The following is a 20857-nucleotide window of genomic DNA, read 5'->3' as shown; positions in this document are numbered from 1 at the left end:
GATGAAGCATATAAATTAGTAATGATTATTCACTGTTCAAAAAGATCTGCCAAGACAGCCCTTTAAATCTTTCTTCTGCTTCATTTAACTATGGTTTCTCTGATGAGCATCTTAACACAAAACACAGGGCTCCAGTGAGCCTAGAACAGGGCCTGGGTAGAGTAGCTCTTAATAAACATTTCTGTATGTGGAATAAATGCATGAAAGAGTACCTCATATATGAGTGGACTGTATCTCAGAAATGTACCTGTGAAGTCAGCTTTTAGAACTGAGAGTGCACTACTCCAAAGAAGTCATGCTATAAATTAAGGTTAAATCCCAGGCTAATCCAATGTTTTATGGAACTCATGTGCACACCTGGGTTTTACCACTGATAATGCCAGCCTAGATTCTAAAGTACATGCATATGCAGGAAGAGAGAGAAAAAAGAACATCTCTCTTCTCTTGGGGGGCATCATTAGCAGAGAAAAAATGTTTGGAAATGGCACTTAGCCTCTGGCATCCTCCCAAACTTACTTTCTATTTCCTAGTTCCTCCTTCATTAGTAACCAAAATCCCTAGTTCTGTCATTTTGCTCCAACCGTGGCAGGCCATGCAAATGGACTCTACCTTCCAAAGAACTCCATGCACTAAGTAAGTGACTTCTTTCTTCTCTCAATCAAAATCTCCATTTCTTCAGGGATATTCACCTCAGTCAAATGGAGGGGAAGCTAATCTAATTAATTCACACTAACATAGAAAAGAGTTCTATCCGCCTAAATGTTTTTGCCACACCAGATGTGTCTAATTAAGAGGGATTTTAGACAGTTTAACAAGATGAAGTTTAAACATTCAGCCTGTGGGAGCCGGTTAAATTTATGAATTATATACTACCAGAGCAGTGGGGCTCAGAGAATAACCATTCGAATGTACTAGCCATTTATAAGTTGATCATTTGTGAGCTGCAAAAAGAAAGAACATAACAGGGACTTGTCCTCAAGCCAAGCAAAAGAAGGAGGGGAAGTCCACACGTTTTATTTCAAGACTAGCCTGATTTTCCCCTCGTCAATACACCTCTTAAAAACCTCCTCTCTCTCCTTTGGTAAAGAAGGAAATTTGATAGGCTTTTGAGGGTAAATCAAACTTGAATGCAAGTTAGGAAAGGCTCCAGTGAGGACACACTCTGTAAGGTGGCCCAGACGGCAGATGGCTCCTTCACGGATGGTCCCATCTGGAGAATATCAGTACTGATTCAATAGAAATGGCCGTGGATATTAAAGCCAGAGTCCTCATTGTGATACCTCAGAGAGCAGACCCACCTAAGGACTAGAGGACTTGAGGTCGGTTTGTAATGGTAATTCGCTCCATCAAACATCTGAAAATTGTCATCCATTAACCAATGAAAAGTACTGTAATTTTAAATTAGACAGCTTAATTCAACAGACAACACTGAGTGACTAACTTTTCTCGAGTATTATTTAATTGTATTTAGAAGCAATAACCTTAAAAATTCTAATCAATTCTAGGGGCGCCTGGGTGGCTCAGTTGTTAAGTGTCTGCGTTCGGCTCAGGTCATGATCCCGGGGTCCTGGGATCGAGCCCCACATCGGGCTCCCTGCTCCGCGGGAAGCCTGCTTCTCCCTCTCCCACTCCCCCTGCTTGTGTTCCCTCTCTCGCTGTGTCTTTTTCTGTCAAATAAATAAATAAAATCTTTAAAAAAATTCTATTCAATTCTAATATTATAATTTCTGCTGTCAGAAATGCTTTAGCCAATATTTATTGAAAGCCTAGCATGCCCCCTGAAGAGAGAGATTTTTTTTTTCCTTTTTGCACGATGGGGAGACTGAAGGTTACAGAGAAATATTTAATGTCTACATAAAATCAATAAGAACGTGTTTGTATCAACTTTGATATTGTTAGTCAAGTGGAGAGGAAGCTAATCTGATTAATTCACACTAACATAGAAAAGAGTTCTATCGTCTATATGGTTCAATTAGGATTACTACATCATAATCCAGCAAGCTTTGCCCTCCTAGAATTTAACAAGTGAAATAAAATTCAGTGATACATTATCTTTCCACACGCCAACTCTTTCATATGGCTTTTTGATTCCATATCATTAATGAAATGCATCATAAGATAGCAAAAATGGGTGGAAAAATGGATACAGTTGTTTTTAGCATAGATGAACTAATAAATAAAACTAATAAATAAAAAATAAAAAAGTGTTTAAAGGCAATCTAGTCTTGAAAAATAATTTAAAAGATGAAATCTTTGCACTACTACAAAACTGGGATGGGGGAGGGGAGTGGTATTTAATAGCAGATTTAGAGGATTTCTATTTAGGTGAAGAAAGAAAGATATAACCAGAAGGAACTGAAGGAATTCAGCAGAAGCCTGCATGCCAGAGAAAACCATAGCAGTTGCTCAGAAAGTATTTATTGAAATCCCGTTCTACTATTTATGCATGAGTGGTAAACTGCAGCAACATTGTCGCTCAGTTCCTCCAGAAGACAGCCATTTATTGTTTCAGGCTAAGATTTAGCAGACCAGTCTTAGACCACCAGTCTTTCTCAATTCTCTATCCACAAAACCAAAAAAATGTATTCTGTTCTTTTTAAAGTTTAGACACATGCATGCAAAACCAGAAGTTTACGTGTCTAGGCTGCTTTCTCATTGCTTGCATAACTAAAAAATAGGTTTTTATTTAAAAATAGAACTTGGCAAAAGAATAGGCCATTGGATACTTTAATAAAAATAAATGGCCAAGATACTTTGAGAAGCATCAACTATATAGGCATGCTATTCCCTCTTTGGTTTTCTATTTTATCACCTTTGAAAAGAGCATGCATTTTCAGAAGACTCATCACACCAGGTAAATTTCAAGTTAGTTTTTACTGGGCAGCATAAATAAATTTATAGGAAATTTTAAAAAATAATAGACCTTCAATTATCCCACCTATTCAAAATTAATTTTCATTGTTTCCAAAAATCTTCCTTGTTTTTTATCTATACATACTTGTACTGTCATAACTGCATTCAGTGTTTCCACAATTTTAAACTGTTTTTCACTTAACCTTATGTTATCAATATTTCTCATGTTGCTTCAAAGTCCGCATCAGTATCATTAATAAAAATGTTGATTTTTATGCTATTCTAATCTGGTTTTAGATTAGGATATCATTTACATTTTTAAAAATTGACATACTTCCCATATTTTTACATGTTCCAGAAAAATGCATAAAGCATGAGAATTAATTATTTCTTCAAAGTTTGGAAAAAAATCCAATGACTCTATCAAAGCATGTGTTTTGGGAATGGGGTTTACTAAAAACCTTGACTTTTCCTGAATTAGTGGTATTTACAACTCTTCTCATTATAATTTTATAATTTAATTTGTGTGGATAATACCAATTCATTTCATCTACACATTTGCATATAGTATATTGTCAAACAACTGTGCATAGTACACCATAATTTTAAAAACTATTTTTAATGACTATGTATTGATTGCTATATCTCCTTTCTCACTTCCAACTTTAATCTGTGCCAATTTTTGCTTATTTTTTTTAGTATTGCTTTCAAAGAGTCAACTTTTTATTTTGCAGCTTTCCATTTTAACATTTTTGTTTTATTTTATTCTTTTTTCAATTATCTGTACTTGAGTGACTTGATTTCCTATCCTTTCTTATCTCCGTAAATAAAATTCATGACTTGATTTCCTATCCTTTCTTATCTCCGTAAATAAAATTCATGAAGCTCTGATTTATCTCCAAGTTCTGCTCTGGTCACATTAGCTAGAAGTTAGTATGTAGTTTTAAAATTTTTGTTATTAGCTAAATAGTCTTTTATTTCATCTTTTACTTCTTCCTAGACCCAATTATTATTTACAAGACTTATTTTGTATCTCAGAGCGTTTGGAGTTGTTTTCATTCTTGAAGTTGGAGATGCAAACAGAAAATGAGGTTAAGTCTTTAAAACTGTATTGAGATTTTCTCTGAATCCTCACAGATAATATATCTTGTACACATTTGTAGACACTTGAAAAGAAGATTTCTAGTTAAATAATCTGAAAGGTATATTAAACAGACCAAATTTAAATTCTTTTATAAAGCCCTACTATTCACATATTAAGCTCCTTACAAGGACTACATGCAGTATTGTTTGTGTAGTATTTAGTAGAGGGCCTAGCATATCATAACTACTGAATAAACGAGTGGTGGCGGTATATGTAATAATTAAGAGTCATCATAGTCTGCTATTAGTTACATTCCTCCTACCCCTTATGCAGGCTAAGCTGTACTACTGATCCAGGAAGAGTAACTAGTTATGTGTTCTTGGTCTGGGTTTTCTTACCTATGATATAACATGGCTGGACTAGATGCTTTCTGAAGTTATTTCCAACTCTAACATTTCTAAATCTCATTTGTTGGCATTTTCAGAACGTGGACTCTATCTACACCAGATGTAGGTCACACATATCCTTTGTTCTGAAGTAACTTGCTCAAACACTCTTTACGAGCAAAACTCTCTGGAAACTGAAGTGAAGAGAGAAATTTTTACCAAACTCACTACTCCATCAGAAAGTTTTGGACAGGCAGAAATCGATTTATTATTTTTGGAATAAAAGTAAAACTTTCAAAGCTATTTATCAGCCCGATTTGTGCTTTCCAGGAATAAAAGTAAAATTTCCAAAGCAATTTAAGCCAGACCTACACTTTCCCTTCACAAGTCTTGGCACCCATGCTAATTTGTGTTCATTTTCCACCACTATTAGCAATCAAAGAATTTAAGAGAAAAGATGAAATACAAAGTGTTTGCATGACTGCCTATAATTCAGGGCATTCCTCCTCCAAGAATGTATATCACTGAGATTAAAAATGAGTATTAAGAATGAAAATTCTCATCTTTATTATTAAGGGTGAAAATCCCCAGTAGACCATCACCTATTAACAAGCATATCTGGTTATCAAAAGCAAAAGCTTTCAAATTAAATTATGGGCTATATGTGACTAATTTCATACAAAACCAATAAAAATTATGACTTTATACCTGTTGAAATAGACCCCTTGCTGCAGTTTCTAGTTCTGTTTTAGACAAGGTATCATGAGAAGCACAGACTTACCTGTACGATAGACAAAGTTGCCTTCGGTTTCTGATGATGAGGGAGACACCAATTCTTCCTCAAATTCATTGGAACTAAAAGATCCCGAATGGTTTCTTTGCCTTGTCTTTCCCATCATGGCAGCGTTTGTGGCCATGACATGTCTCAAAGAGTCGTTAAGGTAACGATTCAATAAGCTGCTCTTGTATTTGGGGGGTGATACGTAGTCCTCACTGGCCCGTGACTCTGGCCTGATCACTCCAGCTTTTATGACTGAGCTTTCACTTTTAATCACAGGATGGTGAACTGGATTATTATAGCCCCCTTCATTTATGTGGTTTCTTGGAGGATTTTCTCCATCTAAGGGAGAAAAATATCAGTAGGTAGTACTTAATATACTTTTCCCCAGCCACCAAACTGTTATAGTTAATCATTAAATATATATATAAAGACAGAATATTTAGAGTGTATAAAATTATCTTTGATACTCAAGATTAATTTTTAGGCAAGGGAAGCAGGAATCTACGTAATCTCTCCCTATGGTACTTTAATTTTAATGAATTTCACAGGAAATGTTATTCCGACACATGATAAATCTATAAATAAGAGGAAACAGCCATAATTCTGTTGGTCATTTATAGTATTGTAAAAGTGAAGTTACCTCATGCACTAAAAAAGAACCATTATGGCACCATCATGTTTTGTGGGGTCAACCTTAAAAATAGCAGTCGGGGTGAACTTCTTATTAACAGAGGTAAAGCAAAAAAAAAATATTAACCAACCTTCAGAACATGAATCATCGCTGCTTACACTAAGCCGCTCAGCATTTCCTTGAACATACTTGTTGTACAATTTTATTCTTAAAGCCCAGCTTAAATCTGGCTGTCGAACAGTATTCTTAAGCCGACGTCTTGCATTAGCAAACCAATTTGACACCTATAAAAGTTTTATTTTTCAATTAACAAAACATAAAATATTACCCATCACATAATTACTTTCCCACAAGGGACCTACGCCTCTCTCAGTATCTTTGATCATTAAATAGTCTCAGAATGTAATAGTACTAGACATTCATTCCATTCATTCACTCATTCATTCAACAAACATGCTGAGCACTTACTACAGAGACTGAGCACATACTGTATTCTGGGAATGAAAAAAAAAGAACATCCTTTGCCATTAAATGCTCAGGCTAGTAAGAGAGGTAGGAGAGTGTACAAATAACTTTAACATAGGAAACAATGTGATGAATGGCTTAGGAGGCATTAAAATAATACGATGCAGGAGTCCAAAGGAAGAAGGGGTTACTTTCAAGACTTCATGAGGAATTAAGTGAAGCGTTGACGGAATGTGTCAAGGTATAACGGGTAGGGAAGTGTGTTCCCAGTAAAGAGGACATGGGAACAAATATGAGTCAAATTCCAGAGACACCGTGGTGAGTGAGGAAGAGGGAAAAGTTAAAGATGACCTTGAGTCATCCCTGCGTAACCAAGAGGATAGTGCCATTTGGAGAAAGAAAGTAAAACTGTTTAAGGGATGTACTTGGTTTGGGGAATGATTAGTTTGAGGTACTAGAAAAGCATATTGGTGAGATGTGCAGCAAGAAAATAAAACTGATATCCGAGACTCAGGGAGAGGAAGAGCAGATGTGGGTCAAACACACAGAGGTGACAGCAGCAGTTTTGAGTAGGTAGAAAGAAAGATGATTGAAGACCAAACTCTGGAAACCTCCAGACATCAAAGAGGCAGGACTATAAAAGAGGAGCTAGCAGAACAATCAGACATAGAGTAATCAGACAAGCAGAGGGAGAAAAATGCCAGTAACACCCAGCTTTAAGTTGCCAAGTCAAGTGCTTCCAAAAGCAAATAGGTGAAGGCAAACAAACAAACACTGCAGAACAAAGGGAAGTTACTTCCATTGTTTTTAAAAGATGCTATTGGATTTCCAGAAGTTAAAATGGTGCTTGAGATTTCCTTTAAAATATCAGGCTATCATCAGAAAAAAAATATGTAAATAACCCGAGGGGCCAATATTTGCTTTTAAAAGAATGAAATGTGGAAAGAGAATTACATCTTTCTGCCAATTTATTCTAGAACATGATTCCATATTACTGTAATGGTTTATGTGGCAAAGCTTGCATTGGAAATTTCTTTTTTCTTTTTTTTAGATTTATAATATAAATACACAATTTTTACACATTTCTCAAGACCTAATTATTGAATGGACCTAGGGTGAATCCTACTTTTTAAGAAAACAAAACCACAATTCTTTTCCTCTTTGCCTCCATGGGTTTTTTTTTAAAACATGGTAGTTTTCCCCAATTTATACACACACATACACATACACACATATATGTATACAGAAAATATATCATATATAATATATATATTCAGTATTATTACCTCCTTTGTGTCTTAAGTAATAACTGTCCTTTTAAATTTATGTGCATTGATGTAATAACTCACCATGGCATTCCAGAAGTCTTAGTCTACTAATCTTCTTCCTATCAAGTTCCGCTATAATAACTATGATTTAATCTGGCTTCAAATTATAAGTCTTCTCCAACCTCTATAGACAAACAACTTCTGGGACTATTCATTCAATAAATACACATTGAGTAGCTCTTGTGCTTTAGCCATGGTGGTCAGTGATAGAAATTTTTAAGTATTAGGATAAACTTTGTCCCTGCACACAGGGAAGGATTAGCATAGAACTATGTATTAACTGTGATACATGGGTGAACATTCACTTGGAAGCACGAAATGCCTGGTCCAGTCCTCAAACCTCCCTCTATTCTCCAAGTCATGGCCAAAATATTCATCCATGCCTTGGATAGTAGTAACTGGGAATTTTAGAACATTCTTTTTCTGAACTTCCCTATCTTCCATTCTATGCACTTGGATGAATCTTAAACACCACCTTCAAATTCAAGTGTTGATGCACCATGATAATTTAATTGCTTAACTTCTTCAAATTCTCATTAAGGTCCTATTGTCCTATAACTGTGTTATAATGGAAAGAAATCTGGTTTTCTGTTCTCAATTTGCCAAAAACATGTGTGAATTTAGAGAAGTCACTCAAATTTTCTGAACTTTAAGCCTTTCATCTATAAAATGCATTAGATGGTGCCTAACACTTACCAATTCTAAAAACTAAGATCTGTGAATATAGTCTATGCTCTCCTACAAAAGTGTTAATTTATTCCCTTTATAGCTGGTGCTAACCTACCTTCTGCTCTTGACCACCACCCTTTCGAGCAATCAGACATGTGTGTTTATGTCCCCTGACATGCAGAGGACAAATTGCAACTTCTCCTATGCCTACACATCACTTATATTTATTAGAATACTTCAAAACGGTTTTACTACTTTCTTTACTAAATATCATATAATTTAGAGTATCCTTAAATCATAACTAAGCTTAAACTTCAGCACAACCATCACATAATACAGTATAAAATCCAATTCTTAAGCAACTCTTCATATTTTTTTTAAATGCAATAGCCTTCTAATTTCCAAAAACACTAACACACTATAATTCTAACATACAAAAATGGGGACCTTTAAATGTCATGGTGAGATTACAGGTTTTCATATGCAGGGGTCATATCCTTTTTTGTGTTTTATATACTCAGTTCTTACCATAATATATTAATCACAAATTAGAAAATTTTCCAGAAAGGTTTGCTGATATCTAATATGGACTGTCTCTAACCTGATTTCCTAAGTTTGACTGGCAAGCAATCTGCTAATATATTTACTCTGCCAGTATTTTATCACCAGAAATTTACCATACAATTTAAGGGCTGGATATAGTCCAAGGTGTTTAATAATCTGCTTGTGTTCCGTCATGTAAACAGCAAACAGTTGGTTAACAAATTTGCATAAGTACTGTTCTGCAAATTTTTTTGTCCTGATGAAATAATGCAAACTCGATCTGTTTGTTTCACAGAAGGTTAAAGATACCAGTTTGGATTTTCTACCTTTAACTTACTATGGATTCTTTCAGGTTGTCATGCAAATCTCATTAAATTCTATTTCGCATGAAACAGGCCTCCTTACCAAGGATAGGTTCTGCAACAGCATTTTGATGTCAAACTCAGAGTTTAAGAGACACTGTATTTTACAGTGAAAAGTTGGAGAAGCAAATATCTTAGAATTTGGAAGAGAAAACTAAGTAATTTTCATCCCTACTCTAACCGAGGTGTTTACATTCATCATACTGACATAGCAATCATTATAGTAAGCCCAAAGGGATAAGCTAGCATCTGTCCACCTTTGAACATACTGAATTAACAAACTTATTCTGAGTTAATCAACTGAAGTATTGAGAACCTCATTTCTACATGATGTAGTATAACACTTGGAATAAAGACCAATCTGAGATTTTGTTGAATATTTAACAGGTGCTATAGTCCTTGCAGTTGATAACTACATACATATCTGAGCAGAAGCACTCACCCAGCAAAAACGGAGCTATGTCAACAGAGAGGGCAAAAATCTTAGAACACAGCAGTTTTAATCAATTCTACATGGACATTATCATAGGAATGTGAAACTTCTATAAGTAAAGGAAGCATCAACATCCAATCATTAAATGTAATCTCAAACTCTACGTGCATTGCACTCTGCATTGTGACCATGAAAGAAATCATCCCAAGGAGACACTTCACTCTTTATAATCCAGAAAAAATATAAATATATTAAAATTATATACACATGAACAATGGGGATCACCGAAACCAGATATAGCACCCATCTGCCCTTCTCTGAAAAACTTCTTCCAAGGCAATTATTCTGCAGTAAGCTCTATATCCTACAATAATACAAAATCCCAATTGCATACCACTTTATGTTATTCCACAATAAAGCTCTTCACATTTTGATAATACAGAGTATATTTTTTATAATATTTAAGCAATGGTTAGCCATAGAAATTAAGCACAATGGAATATTTTGGTTGGCTAAAGTATACCCACACACATCATTACCTGTTAATTTTATGAAAATGTTTATATCTCATTAGGAAGTAAGATGCCAGATTAACAATAAATAACTCTTTCTGCCTCATTTTTCAGGGACAAATACAATGCAGGTGCGGATTAATATCCTTAGAACCTCTATTTATCAGAAAAAGTACCTTTTGTGGTCCTAAAAATATTTCCTCCACTAAAGTTTCAGTTCCTTCCTTCTAGATTTAGTGGAGATTGCTGATCAGGTTTTATGTCCTTCTTTATCATTTTAAGAGTAACAAAACAAGGCAAAAGTACATTTTATGAAAAGTTTAACAGCTTGACACACAGTCAAAAAGAAAATGTTAAGTGTAAAAGAAATTCTCAAAATACAAGATACTCTCATAGTTAGGGAATAAAAGTTATGTTAACCACTTATTAACATCAGTCATGGGAAATAGAGATAGGAGGTACTGAAAAAAACCGGAAATAGGACTTTAGAACCAGAAATAAGGGGAACACTCCGTATTTGTCCACAGACATAAAAATATGACATATTTCCAGCTATACTAAAGATAATGAGTTATATTCATGCTGTTCTATAGAACCATCTTATAGCATTAAGGATAATGCGCTGCCCTCTGTGTATTCAATGGAATGGATTTTAAAACTAGAATATCTCAGATTTCAAGACATTGTCTAGTTTTCAGAATGGTGTTTTGGAAAGCTGCATGGTGATTATAATGGTTTTCCCCAATTAGAGCTTAGTCACTCTGTAAACATGTACGGTGCTGGAATGATATGAAGGTGTGAAGATGACAAAGACATGATCGCTCTTCTCAAGAAGCTGACTCCACAAGAGAATTTATTCACTGGGAGAACTTGACTCATTCAATAGGGGTCTAATTTGCAGGGATCAAAAGTTTTATTCAGTTCATAGCTTTATATTTTTTCCTTCAGAAGTGTAAAGTATTTACATAATTTATTTGGTTCCCATACAGTCAGAATTTGCTTGGATGTTTAATGTATGTCTGACTTTCACGAACTCTCACATATATGTCAACATAAGTGCAGCTGACTCTCGAACAACACAGGTTTAAACCTCACAGGACCATTTATACTTGGACTTTTTTCACCAAATACAGTACAATACTGTAAATGTATTTTCTCTTCCTTATAATTTTCTTAATAACATTTTCATTTCTCTAGCTTGCTTTATTGTAAAAGTACAGTATATAATACATATAATATACAAAATACGTGTTAATTGTTCACGTTACTGGTGAGGCTTCTAGTCAACAATAGGCTATTAGTAGTTATGTCTTTGGGAAGTCAAAGTTATATGTGGATTTTTGACTTGCAGGGAGGGTTAGCACCTCTAACCCTGTGTTGTTCAAGGGTTAGCTGTAAATAGATATGTATGCATACATATATACACATACACATATATATGTATATATGTTATTCTTACACAGATATCCTATTATGCTTAATTGAAAATAAGCAGAGCCAAACTGGATTACTATGTTGAAAGGTCCCTTGGCTATTCTATACATTTGATTTTTTCCATTTATCACTACAACGTTCCAGAAACCAACCTCATTTATTATAAAAATTTGGAAATCATTAAGCAGGTATCTTATAATTATAAATAATTATTACTCCACTTAAAAATTAAATAATTCTGTGCATTTTTATTTTCTGAGGACTAGTGTAAGAAAAAGAAAGCATGATGAGAATATAAGATATAGTTAGAAAATCATAATAGCATTACCAAGATCTTAATGCAAAAAGAATGGTTATTTGTATTTGAACTATCATTACAGGTAGGAAATAATTTGTATTTGAACTATCATTACAGGTAGGAAATAATTTGGTTCTGTATTAAAATTACAACTACTTGTATTGCATCTCAACAAAACTACTGTACACAAAAATTTAAATGTCTCTACTAATGACAATGTTACTTTTCATAATTAAAAAATGTTCTAAATATGTCATATTTTTTGTTTTCTGTATGAAAGAATGACAAGCATTAAGTATGAAACTGTATGATATACCAGAATTAGTCTAATGTTTTATTGCTGACATCACTATGAAACATTCAAATAGCTCTATAAAATAGTGTATTTTCAAAATAAATAGCATACCTTTTTAAACTGAAATTTGAACATATGCATTTATTTTCACAAGTCAGGTTTTTCTGACTGGAATCACTGAAAATTCATAGTTTTATGTTAAACAGATATTAAGCCAAGAACACTAAATAAATTTTCCCCTTCAGTGCTGCAGCAAATCACTATTAATACTATTGCCTGTTAACATGAAGCAAAACAGATGTTTTTCTCTACAATTATATTCTGAATATAAGCAGACAAATGCATATTATAGTTTTAATAAGCTTGAATACAAGTCAACTTTCATGCTTTGTCAAACTTTCCAGCAATTCCTAAAATTTCAACCTTAAATACTCTGGAAAGCAGCTTTTATTTTATCCAGTAGTTAAATATTATCTTTCATTTGGGGCCTCTCTCATTATAAATTTAATGGAATGACCAAAACTTCACAAATGCAGTAATGTAGTGCTACTATAATATATGAAACTTCTCAGCTTATTTAGCTCCTCCTCCTCCTTCTGAATAAATTTGTTGTTTGCATGTATAAAAGTTCATGTCATCAAGTTTATTAAAGAAGTCTGTGGTGTGTTGGAAACAGCATTTGATCTGGGATTACATTATTTCCAGGCCTACCTCTACCCCATACTAATACTTAACTGCCACAGTGCCTTGGTCACATCATCTGTAAAACGCTTATTATTGCTTTACCTCACCCCATTTTTGTGAATACCAAGTAAGACTATGTAGGGAAAAAGCTAGTCAAATATAAAGGAGTTTGTTCACTAGAGAAGAAACAAACTTGCACCCTTTCTCTGCACTTGACAAAATAAACTAACCACTTGAAATTGGCCTCTTCTTAGACCCAGTAGAAAAAATACCAGCAGCAATATTCTGTGGATTCTAGCTAATGCTCAGGATGCCTCTTATTAAAAAATAAAGATAAAAAAAATCAAAACCCACTTCTTGCCCTTTCACCCTATGTCCTAGCTTTGTCAGTAAAGGTAATTTTTAAGTTATCCTGTACTTGATCTTTAATACAGGTACCTAATATTGAGTGCCTTTCTGCATCGTTCTCAAAGTTTCATCGAGGGCCAGCAGCTTCGGTATCATCCTGAGAACTTGTTAGAAATGCAAATTATTGACCCCACCCCAAACCTACGACTGAATCAGAAACTCCGGTGTGGGGCCCAGCAATGTGACTTTGAACAAGTCCTCCAGGCTATTGTGATGCACACTCAAATTTGACAATCACTGCAAGGAGTCCCATCTGTACCCATCAATATAGGGCACACGAGTCCAGAGTCCCAGACACCTTTTCGGGACTCGCAGTTGACTTTTCACTGCCCTCCCTAACAAAACACCGTGCAGTCCCTCCTGAACCGAGCATGAGCGCTGAATTGATAGATAAGATTGAGAGGAAACCCAGAAACTTCCTACAAGCCCTCAGCATCCTCTGAGGCAGGAGCCAGAGCACCAGGACCGGCCTCGACCAACCCCATCCTTCCCCAGCGGGAGGCGCCAGGTGGAGATTCGCGCACACACCACGCGGACCGGCTCCTCCGCCGCGGTTACCTGCACCAGCGTCATCTGCGAGCCGAGCGCCAAGAGGATCTTCTCGGTCTTGGTGGGGTACGGGTTGTCACGGTGCTTGTAAAGCCACTGCTTGAGGGGCCGCGCCATGTCTTGCAGAGCCTGCCGCTTGTGCCTCACCTTCCCGCCATTCTGCCTGGCCCTGGACACCGGGAGAGAAGGCGGAGGCCCGGGTGAGCGGCGCCGCCTGGCCGCTGCCCCCAGAACCCCCCCACGGCTGGACACGTTTGCGCCCGCAGCCCCGCGCCCCCGGAGAACGGCCGCCGCGCCCGCGTCCCGCTCTGCAGGGCGTCCGGCTCGGACCCACGCGCCCGCCCCGCGCCCCCAGGCTGAGGTGAGGCAGGGAAGGGGGCAACACGACTTCTGGGCGCGAATACCCTTCCCTGGGCGTCTCTCTTTGAAATGGCCTGGTTGTCGCAGGGGGTCATGTGGCGGTGACCGACACTAAGTTTATTTTGAAAGGGGGGCTAGCTTGGAGTGAGTAGCCAGGGGTTAGAGGTTTAGGTGACGCTGGTGAAATGATTCGAGGGAATTTGTTATTCAGGCTATAGATCTGCGCAGCAGGGCTGTCGCCCTCTCCTCGCCCGCCTGCGCCGGCGCCCTGGAGTGGCTCTGGCTTCGTGGGCCGGGTCAGGCTGCTGCCAGCTCTAGGGGAACTCATGCCTGCAGCTCGGGGCTTCCCGTTGCCCGTGGTCAAGGGAAGGGTCGCCCACTGGACGGCGGGAATAAGGCAAGGGATGATGGCCGTCCCGCCGCCCTGGTTCTTTCCTTTGATCCTCTGGAAAAAGGGGAAACTTTCCAAGCAAGTGTTTGTGGAGGAAGGACGCAGAACCTTAAAAAACAACAACAACAACAACAACAACAACAAAACACCACTCTAGGGGCCTTTTCCCGACTGAAGGGAGAGTTTTAAAAGTATGGAAAACTCCGTCCGTGAGGAAAAGCACATTCAAAGGGGGAAGGGGCCGAAGCAGCCTGGAGCCGGATGCTAGGCGCTGCGCTCCCCCGCGGCTCCGGGAGGTGTCGCCGCGCGGCCGCCGGCCCGCCCCACCGCTCGGGGAGGCTCGCGCGCCTGCGCCGCAGCCTCCAGGACTTTTGCCTCTTTAAACACTTTGAAATGCAACTCCATCCGAAAGAACTGGTAGTAACATTTTGACGAAACCTAATCTCTATTTTCCTAACCAACAACGCCGCAGAACAAGCAGCTGATGCAATCTTTCAGGTGGAGACGGCCAGGACGGCTGCCCCTCCCCCCGCAGGGCGCTCAGGGAGCCCCCGCCACGCCTCTGCAGCCGCAGTTGCTGGCCCACCCGCGAGTTCTCGCTCCCCAGCAGCCCCTCACCCCGCTAGACCGAAACCCGGCCCGGCAGGCCCGCGGCCTCCCCCTCCGGGCTCGCAGCGGGCCCCGCCGAGCCGCGCGCGCGCGCGTCCGGGGCGCCCTGCGGAGAGCCGACCTTGCCAACACCTTGGCCGAGGCGGGGCGAGCTTCGAGGCCGTGGCGAGGCCCTGTCGTGACATAAGAGGGGAAGCCCCGACTGCTTGGCCCTGCCCTGTTCCTAGGCATCCCGCTCAGACCTCTCCGCCTCGCTCTCAGCCGCGCGTCTGCACCCGTGGTCCGGAGAGGGGCAGGTAGCCCCCTACCTCGAGGTCCAGATATCAGGGGACTGAAGGGCCGTTCCAGGTGTCCTCAGTTTCCAACAAGCCTCTTCGGAGCTATCCTGATGAACCGATTCCCCAATATTCTGAGAAACTAATGCCTTAAAAGGACAATGCGCGAGACCTGCCCTCCCGGGAACTCTGGGCCCCTAATCCACGGGCGCCGGCTGCCACCCGCACGCCCGCGCCGCTCACCGCTCCCACCCCTCCGGGCTGCAGGGGGGGCAGGGGTCCCGGGAGCGTGAGCGTACCCAGTTCTCCGGTGTCTCAGGCCGAGGTTGTCCTTGAGGGGCGGGCCGTCCGGAATGCCCACATCAGGGCGGGCGTGGGTGCTGTCCAGGACGCCACCATAGGGGCGGTTGCCTCGTTCCCGTTCCGGAACACCGCGGTCCTCAAAAAGCACGGCGCCGCTGAGCTTGTTGAAGACGATGGTGTTCATGGTGCCGACTGGCTGGGGCTCGCCCCGCGGCCGCAGGGCCTCGAGGCCTCGCCGCCGGAAGCTCCGCAGGGCTCGGGTTCTAGGAGAAAAAGATGCATCACGTTACTCGCTCAGTGCTCACATCCCTATGCGTCCTGAGCCCCGGGCTTGGCCGACGCTCTGGGCCGGGGAGCCGAGGGGAGGAGCGGCGCCGCCGCACCTGGACAAGGGACCCCTTGCCTCTTCCCACCTGGCTACACCGCTTCCTCCCTCCCCCCAACTCCCCGCACGCTCCCGGGACAGGTCCCTACCCTCCTCCTTGCCCTGGCGATCAAGTTCCCAAGGAACCTCAACCAGGAATAATTTACCTGCGTAGGCAAAGGAAAGTAATTCCTAAACGAGTTCTTTTCTTGGTTTTAATCTGGAAGAACTGCACTCGGGTTAGCGGAGCGGGATAGCACGCGCGCGCGCGGAGGAGGGGGGGGTTGCTCTTCAGTCACAACGGAAGTCTAAAGCATCTCGGAGCTCCCACTCGGGTTTTAAGGAGAGGTTGGAAGGAAGGGAAATTTTTGGGTAATATGAACAACTGCATCTGCAAGTCCCGGTTAATGAGTCCCAGGCCACACCGGGATTCCGGGGATTTTCATGTTTTCTAGATCCTGGATGGTTTGGCTGAAACCCCTGTGTTCTAATTCCGGTTAAGGTCCCTCGGGGTAGGGGTGAGGGCAGGGAAAGTTAGCTGACTCCGGGGCTAGAAAGTTAAGTGGCGTCAGGGACAAATGCACCACATTGTCTCCCTCCCCCGGAGTCTTCCTCCCATCCCCCAGCCCGCTCCAGGATGCGCAGGGTCCCGTCAGGTCAAAGGCGCCGGAGTCCCGGGCATTCCGGAGCCCAATGTCAGTGCTGTCCTCTTCCGCAGCGCGGGTCTGAGCCTCGAGCTCTGAGCCCTTTCTCACCCGCCCCTTTTTCGGGTCTCGGGGAACCATGTGAGGTTGCATAGGTGTTAGGAGCGGAAGGAGGCATCGCGGTCCGCGCACCACGGAGCCTGCGGCTGCTATGGTTAAAGAAAGCTTTCAGCTCACCTCCCGGGTCGCGGCGGCCGGGAGCCTCTGGCCGCAGAGCGCGGGCCTCAGGTTCAAGTCCGCGCCGCCGCCGAGCAGTGGAGTTACCGCCCCCATCACCCCGCCTCGCGCCTCGGGGTAGCTCCTGTTTCTTCCCAGCCGCCTCGGCACTGCTGCCAGCGTCCGCTCACCCCGCCCCGCCCAGGCGTGGGCTGCCACACCAACACGTACAGATCTTCTGCCTCGAAGTGCGCCCACACTTGCCAACGCCCCCTGCCCCGCCCTTCAGCCACCGCAGCAGCGGCCACGCGCGACATTTAGGGCCGTGACCATAGCGATTAAGCGACGGCTACCGTCAGTATTCGTGGGGAGGTGAAGTCAGACTTCCGCTGGCTGCCCCATGTACTGTAAGGCTGAGTCTTCCCACGCAGACAGGTACGTGTCTGGAGTGTGCACACAGCCTCGGCGAAAAGTGTCAAAGCAAATTTCCGTGCTCGAAGCCCCTGTTCTAAGGTCAGGACTAACCTTGGTTTTGTTTTGTTTTGATTTTTCTTTTTAAATCAGTGCGCTTAGTGCTTTGCGTTCATGCTGCGTTATTTGTAAAACACACCCTTTTCCAGTCCCACAGTGTTTCCCCACCCCAGTCCTGTCCTCCCGTATTCAACGGCGAGTTTTTCTTAGCGACTCCGCCGAAAGGTTTGCCATACCGGACCCTTCCCGGCTGTCCCAAGCCCACACAGAGATCTCAACCACAGACACCCGTCGCGGTCTGCGTCTGCAGGCAGCTGGCGAGGTGGGAGGGGGCTGCAAAGGTCCGAGAGCTGGGTCCTGACCGGAGGGGTTCGGGGGGGGGGCGTGTGAAGCGCGGTTCCTGGCCCTCACCCGCGGCCCAAGCGCAGTCCCCAGCGCCTCTTCTCTGCTCCTGTACTCCCCACTTACCCTTACCCTGACTCACTCCAAACTGTCGCTTGGGGAGATCCCCTCCCTGTGGAACTACCCCGCCCAACGCCCGCGAACAATTTAGCCAAGGAGAAAGCGGCCAGGTGGGCTCCCAGGCTCCTCGCAGACCCTCGGGCCAGCCTCGGCCACCACCAGGGCGAGTGCCCACTGGACCTCGGAGGGGGGTGGGGGAAGGGCGGGGAGAACGGAGGCGCGGGGGGCAGGGGGGAACCAGCAGCTCGGGAGCCAGAGCGAGCCTCACGTCCCGCGGCCCGGAGCAGGGCTGTACCTGTGGCCGTGGGGCCGGCGGCCGGCGGCAGGGCGGCTGGCTCTCCCGCGTCGAGGCTAGGCGCACTCCCATCCCCGCCGCATGTTCTCGGCGCGGGCTCCAGCGCGCTCACCGCAGCCACCGCCGTCGTCTCGGCTTTATTTACCCAGACGGGCGCGCGCGGCCCGGGAACGGGAATACCGAGGCCTTCTCATGTTTCTTGACTGCCCGGCCCAGCCGGCGAACATCCTGCGGGCGCAGTATCCACGTTCCCGGGCCGGCGAGAGGAAGCCTCGGCACCCACCCGGCCGCGGGGACTGCTGTTAACCCTCGCAGACGAGCCGCCGCTGCAGGCGCCGCCGGGGAGCCCCCCGGCCCGCCCAGTCCTCCCCAGCGGGGCACGGCTCTCATATCCGCCGACCTCGCAGGCGCAGAGCAAAAAGGGGCTATTTCCTTCGCACTTAGGGGAGAAATTGGAGAAGCCGCAAGTAGCGCCCGGCTTGGGCTCTGGGAGATGAGAGGCTGCGGTGCAAATCCCGCGTTTTAGCTGGCGGGAGAGCCGGAAATTTACGCGTGGCTAGGCATGAGAGAGCATTGCGTTGCGCCCTTTATTTTCTTCGCGATTAGCGAGAGTGAAGTTAGAGCTCGGGTTTGTGCCTATAACGCGCGAGCATATTACAGGAGGTGCTTGCGCCCCGGGAGCTTCTTTTCTGGTGTCACTGGGCTTCTGAGGTCCGGGCTGTCTCAAATCCAGGCACATGTTCACCGTCCGAGGCCAGCGCTGGAGAGGCTGCGCTCGCCGCGGGACGTAGGGGTGAAGGGAGGCGAGCCTAGGTGCCCAACCCACTGTGCCCCAGGTAGGGAAGAGAAGGCGAGCCCTGGGCCAGGGAGCTGCATGGAGGAAGGGGGATGGAAATTGGAAGAAGAGCTGGGACACAGTGCAAGGAGAGAGAATGCCTCTCAGATTCTCTTATTGATGATGGTCCCCTTTCCACCATCACCCCAAATATGAGAGTAGCGAAAGCTGTGATTTAGGTGCAACTGCAAGCTCAGGGCTTCTGGCAGCCTCGAAGATCCTCAAGGCGCCGAGCACGAAGCCGCCCTCGTTCTCGCCGTGGGCCTTGCCGCCGCAGCTACACCTTCATCTTTTTGTAAGAGCGAAAGTAGATTTTCCCAAACCTGAAAGTTAGGGCATCATTTGTTCTTTTCTCCTTCAAGGTGGCTGGCCAACTCTACGGCAGGGGTCCACCTAAGCATCTTCCTTCTGTGTGGCCTGGAAGTGGTTAAATATTTATATATATTGAAGCTATTATTTCCAAGACTAATCACACCTTTGAATTTTCCATTGTATTATCTCCCAAAATACGCAACGGCAAACCGGGCAGTAGCACAGTGTAAAGCAGAAAAGGACGAAGGTTTAAGTTTTTGCGCATTAGGCAAATATTATCATTTGATCACATTTTCCAATGTCCTTGTTTTCCTTTATTGTGTAATTTGCGGCTGGAGCGTTCGCATTTTGTCATTGGCGCTGCACTTGACTTGCTGTAGTGTGAATTCAATATACGCATCGGTCTACAGTCCTCGCTGTGGGATTTAAAGTCTGGGATACATCATAAAATTTCAGCCACAGACTTGCAGCCACTGTTTCACAACAATTGATAATTCAGAGGAAGAAAGAGACGAATTCTGTCCTATGGTCTCTATGACTGATGGTGGTCACCAGACATTATAATGAAGTCAGCTGTAAAACGCCCCTCTGACATATATTTTGGTCAGCTGTGCTGGGTAAAGCAACAGGCATGTATGTCGTTGCTTGCAATTTCATAGTACAATACTGACTCATGGAGCAATATGCTGTAATGCTGTTTTAGTCTTAACTGCATTTACACAATTTTAAAATGCATTTAGAGGACTTTGACTTGAGATATATTTACATGTAAGATTTGTTTTCTTAAAATCTGATATAAAATATACAGCGAAATATCTTTCTGCAAAACATTTTTTATTTGGCGTAGGAATAACATACACCTTAGTTTTTAAGTCACTGAAAAAGTAATGCAGAATTACTTTGGATTATAGTTTAGTAATTAGAATCCATTTTAAAATGAAAAAAAAAACAGTGAAGGGTTGATTTTAAAATGAAATAGTATGGAGAATCCCTCTGCAATATACAAATTGGCATGTATTTTGTGATAGACCAAAATTTTATTTTTGCAAGTTTCATCCTCTCTGCAAGAGTAAAGTTTCTTCTTTATTTTAACCCACAGTAGAGATACAGTTATCATTATCTTAAACTTCACCTTTTCTGAAGATGAATTTTACTGAGCTTCTAATGCTATATTCTAATCTCAGTATATGAAATGCTGTATTATAATCCTCAGAAGTAAACCCTGAAGTTTTAGAAAACATATCAGAAGATTTAAGAGAGTATGTAATTTGTGGGAGATAGCCATATGCAGGGAAATGAAAAAACAGCTTAGGCCAGAAGTCAGAAAATTTGGGTCCTAATCTTAATTCTGGTTAATTTGATCTTGGTTTAACCTGAATTTACTAAACTATAAAATGAAGATATTAAGTATTCCACAAATTTGCCACGTGCTATTATTAAGATTTTTTTTAAATGTGAAAGTAACATGTTGCCATTGCTAAAGCTAGAAAAATGTTAAGTAAGAACATTTGGCAGAAATCTTAATTCATTTTATTATACCTAGAGTGTAGTTATAAATATAAGTAATTTTTACTTTCTAATAAAAAAAAGAAGCCTTTAGTTTAA

The 20857-nt window shown here is 42.4% G+C and overlaps 1 protein-coding gene across 6 annotated transcripts in view; it reads right to left on the bottom strand.

Moving 5' to 3' along the window:
* The window catches only part of MKX (mohawk homeobox), a 60904-nt gene extending 42734 nt beyond the window's left edge, over positions 1 to 18170 (bottom strand). For 2 of the 6 annotated variants that reach the window (XM_073885485.1, XM_073885486.1), the window contains exons 1-5: positions 16899 to 17025; positions 15650 to 15916; positions 13725 to 13884; positions 5866 to 6019; positions 5105 to 5443 (exon numbers count right to left, since the gene is read on the bottom strand). In XM_073885485.1, the coding sequence (XP_073741586.1) occupies positions 5105 to 5443; positions 5866 to 6019; positions 13725 to 13884; positions 15650 to 15837 (841 nt within the window). In that variant the 5' untranslated portion in view covers positions 15838 to 15916; positions 16899 to 17025. Of the gene's footprint in view, positions 1 to 5104; positions 5444 to 5865; positions 6020 to 13724; positions 13885 to 15649; positions 15917 to 16184; positions 16232 to 16898; positions 17026 to 17402; positions 17496 to 18105 lie in introns of those variants that run through there. The other 4 variants (XM_073885482.1, XM_073885483.1, XM_025885772.2 and 1 more) reach the window with 4 other exon arrangements.
* Positions 18171 to 20857: the final 2687 nt, after the last annotated feature.

The sequence above is a fragment of the Callorhinus ursinus genome, unplaced genomic scaffold (assembly GCF_003265705.2).
Source record: "Callorhinus ursinus isolate GAN/ISIS: 27379988/994484 unplaced genomic scaffold, GSC_fseal_2.0 scaffold62, whole genome shotgun sequence".
In the NCBI taxonomy this organism is placed as follows: domain Eukaryota; kingdom Metazoa; phylum Chordata; class Mammalia; order Carnivora; family Otariidae; genus Callorhinus; species Callorhinus ursinus.
Note: the sequence above shows the minus strand (reverse complement) of the source record. Positions and strands in the feature narration are given on the sequence as shown.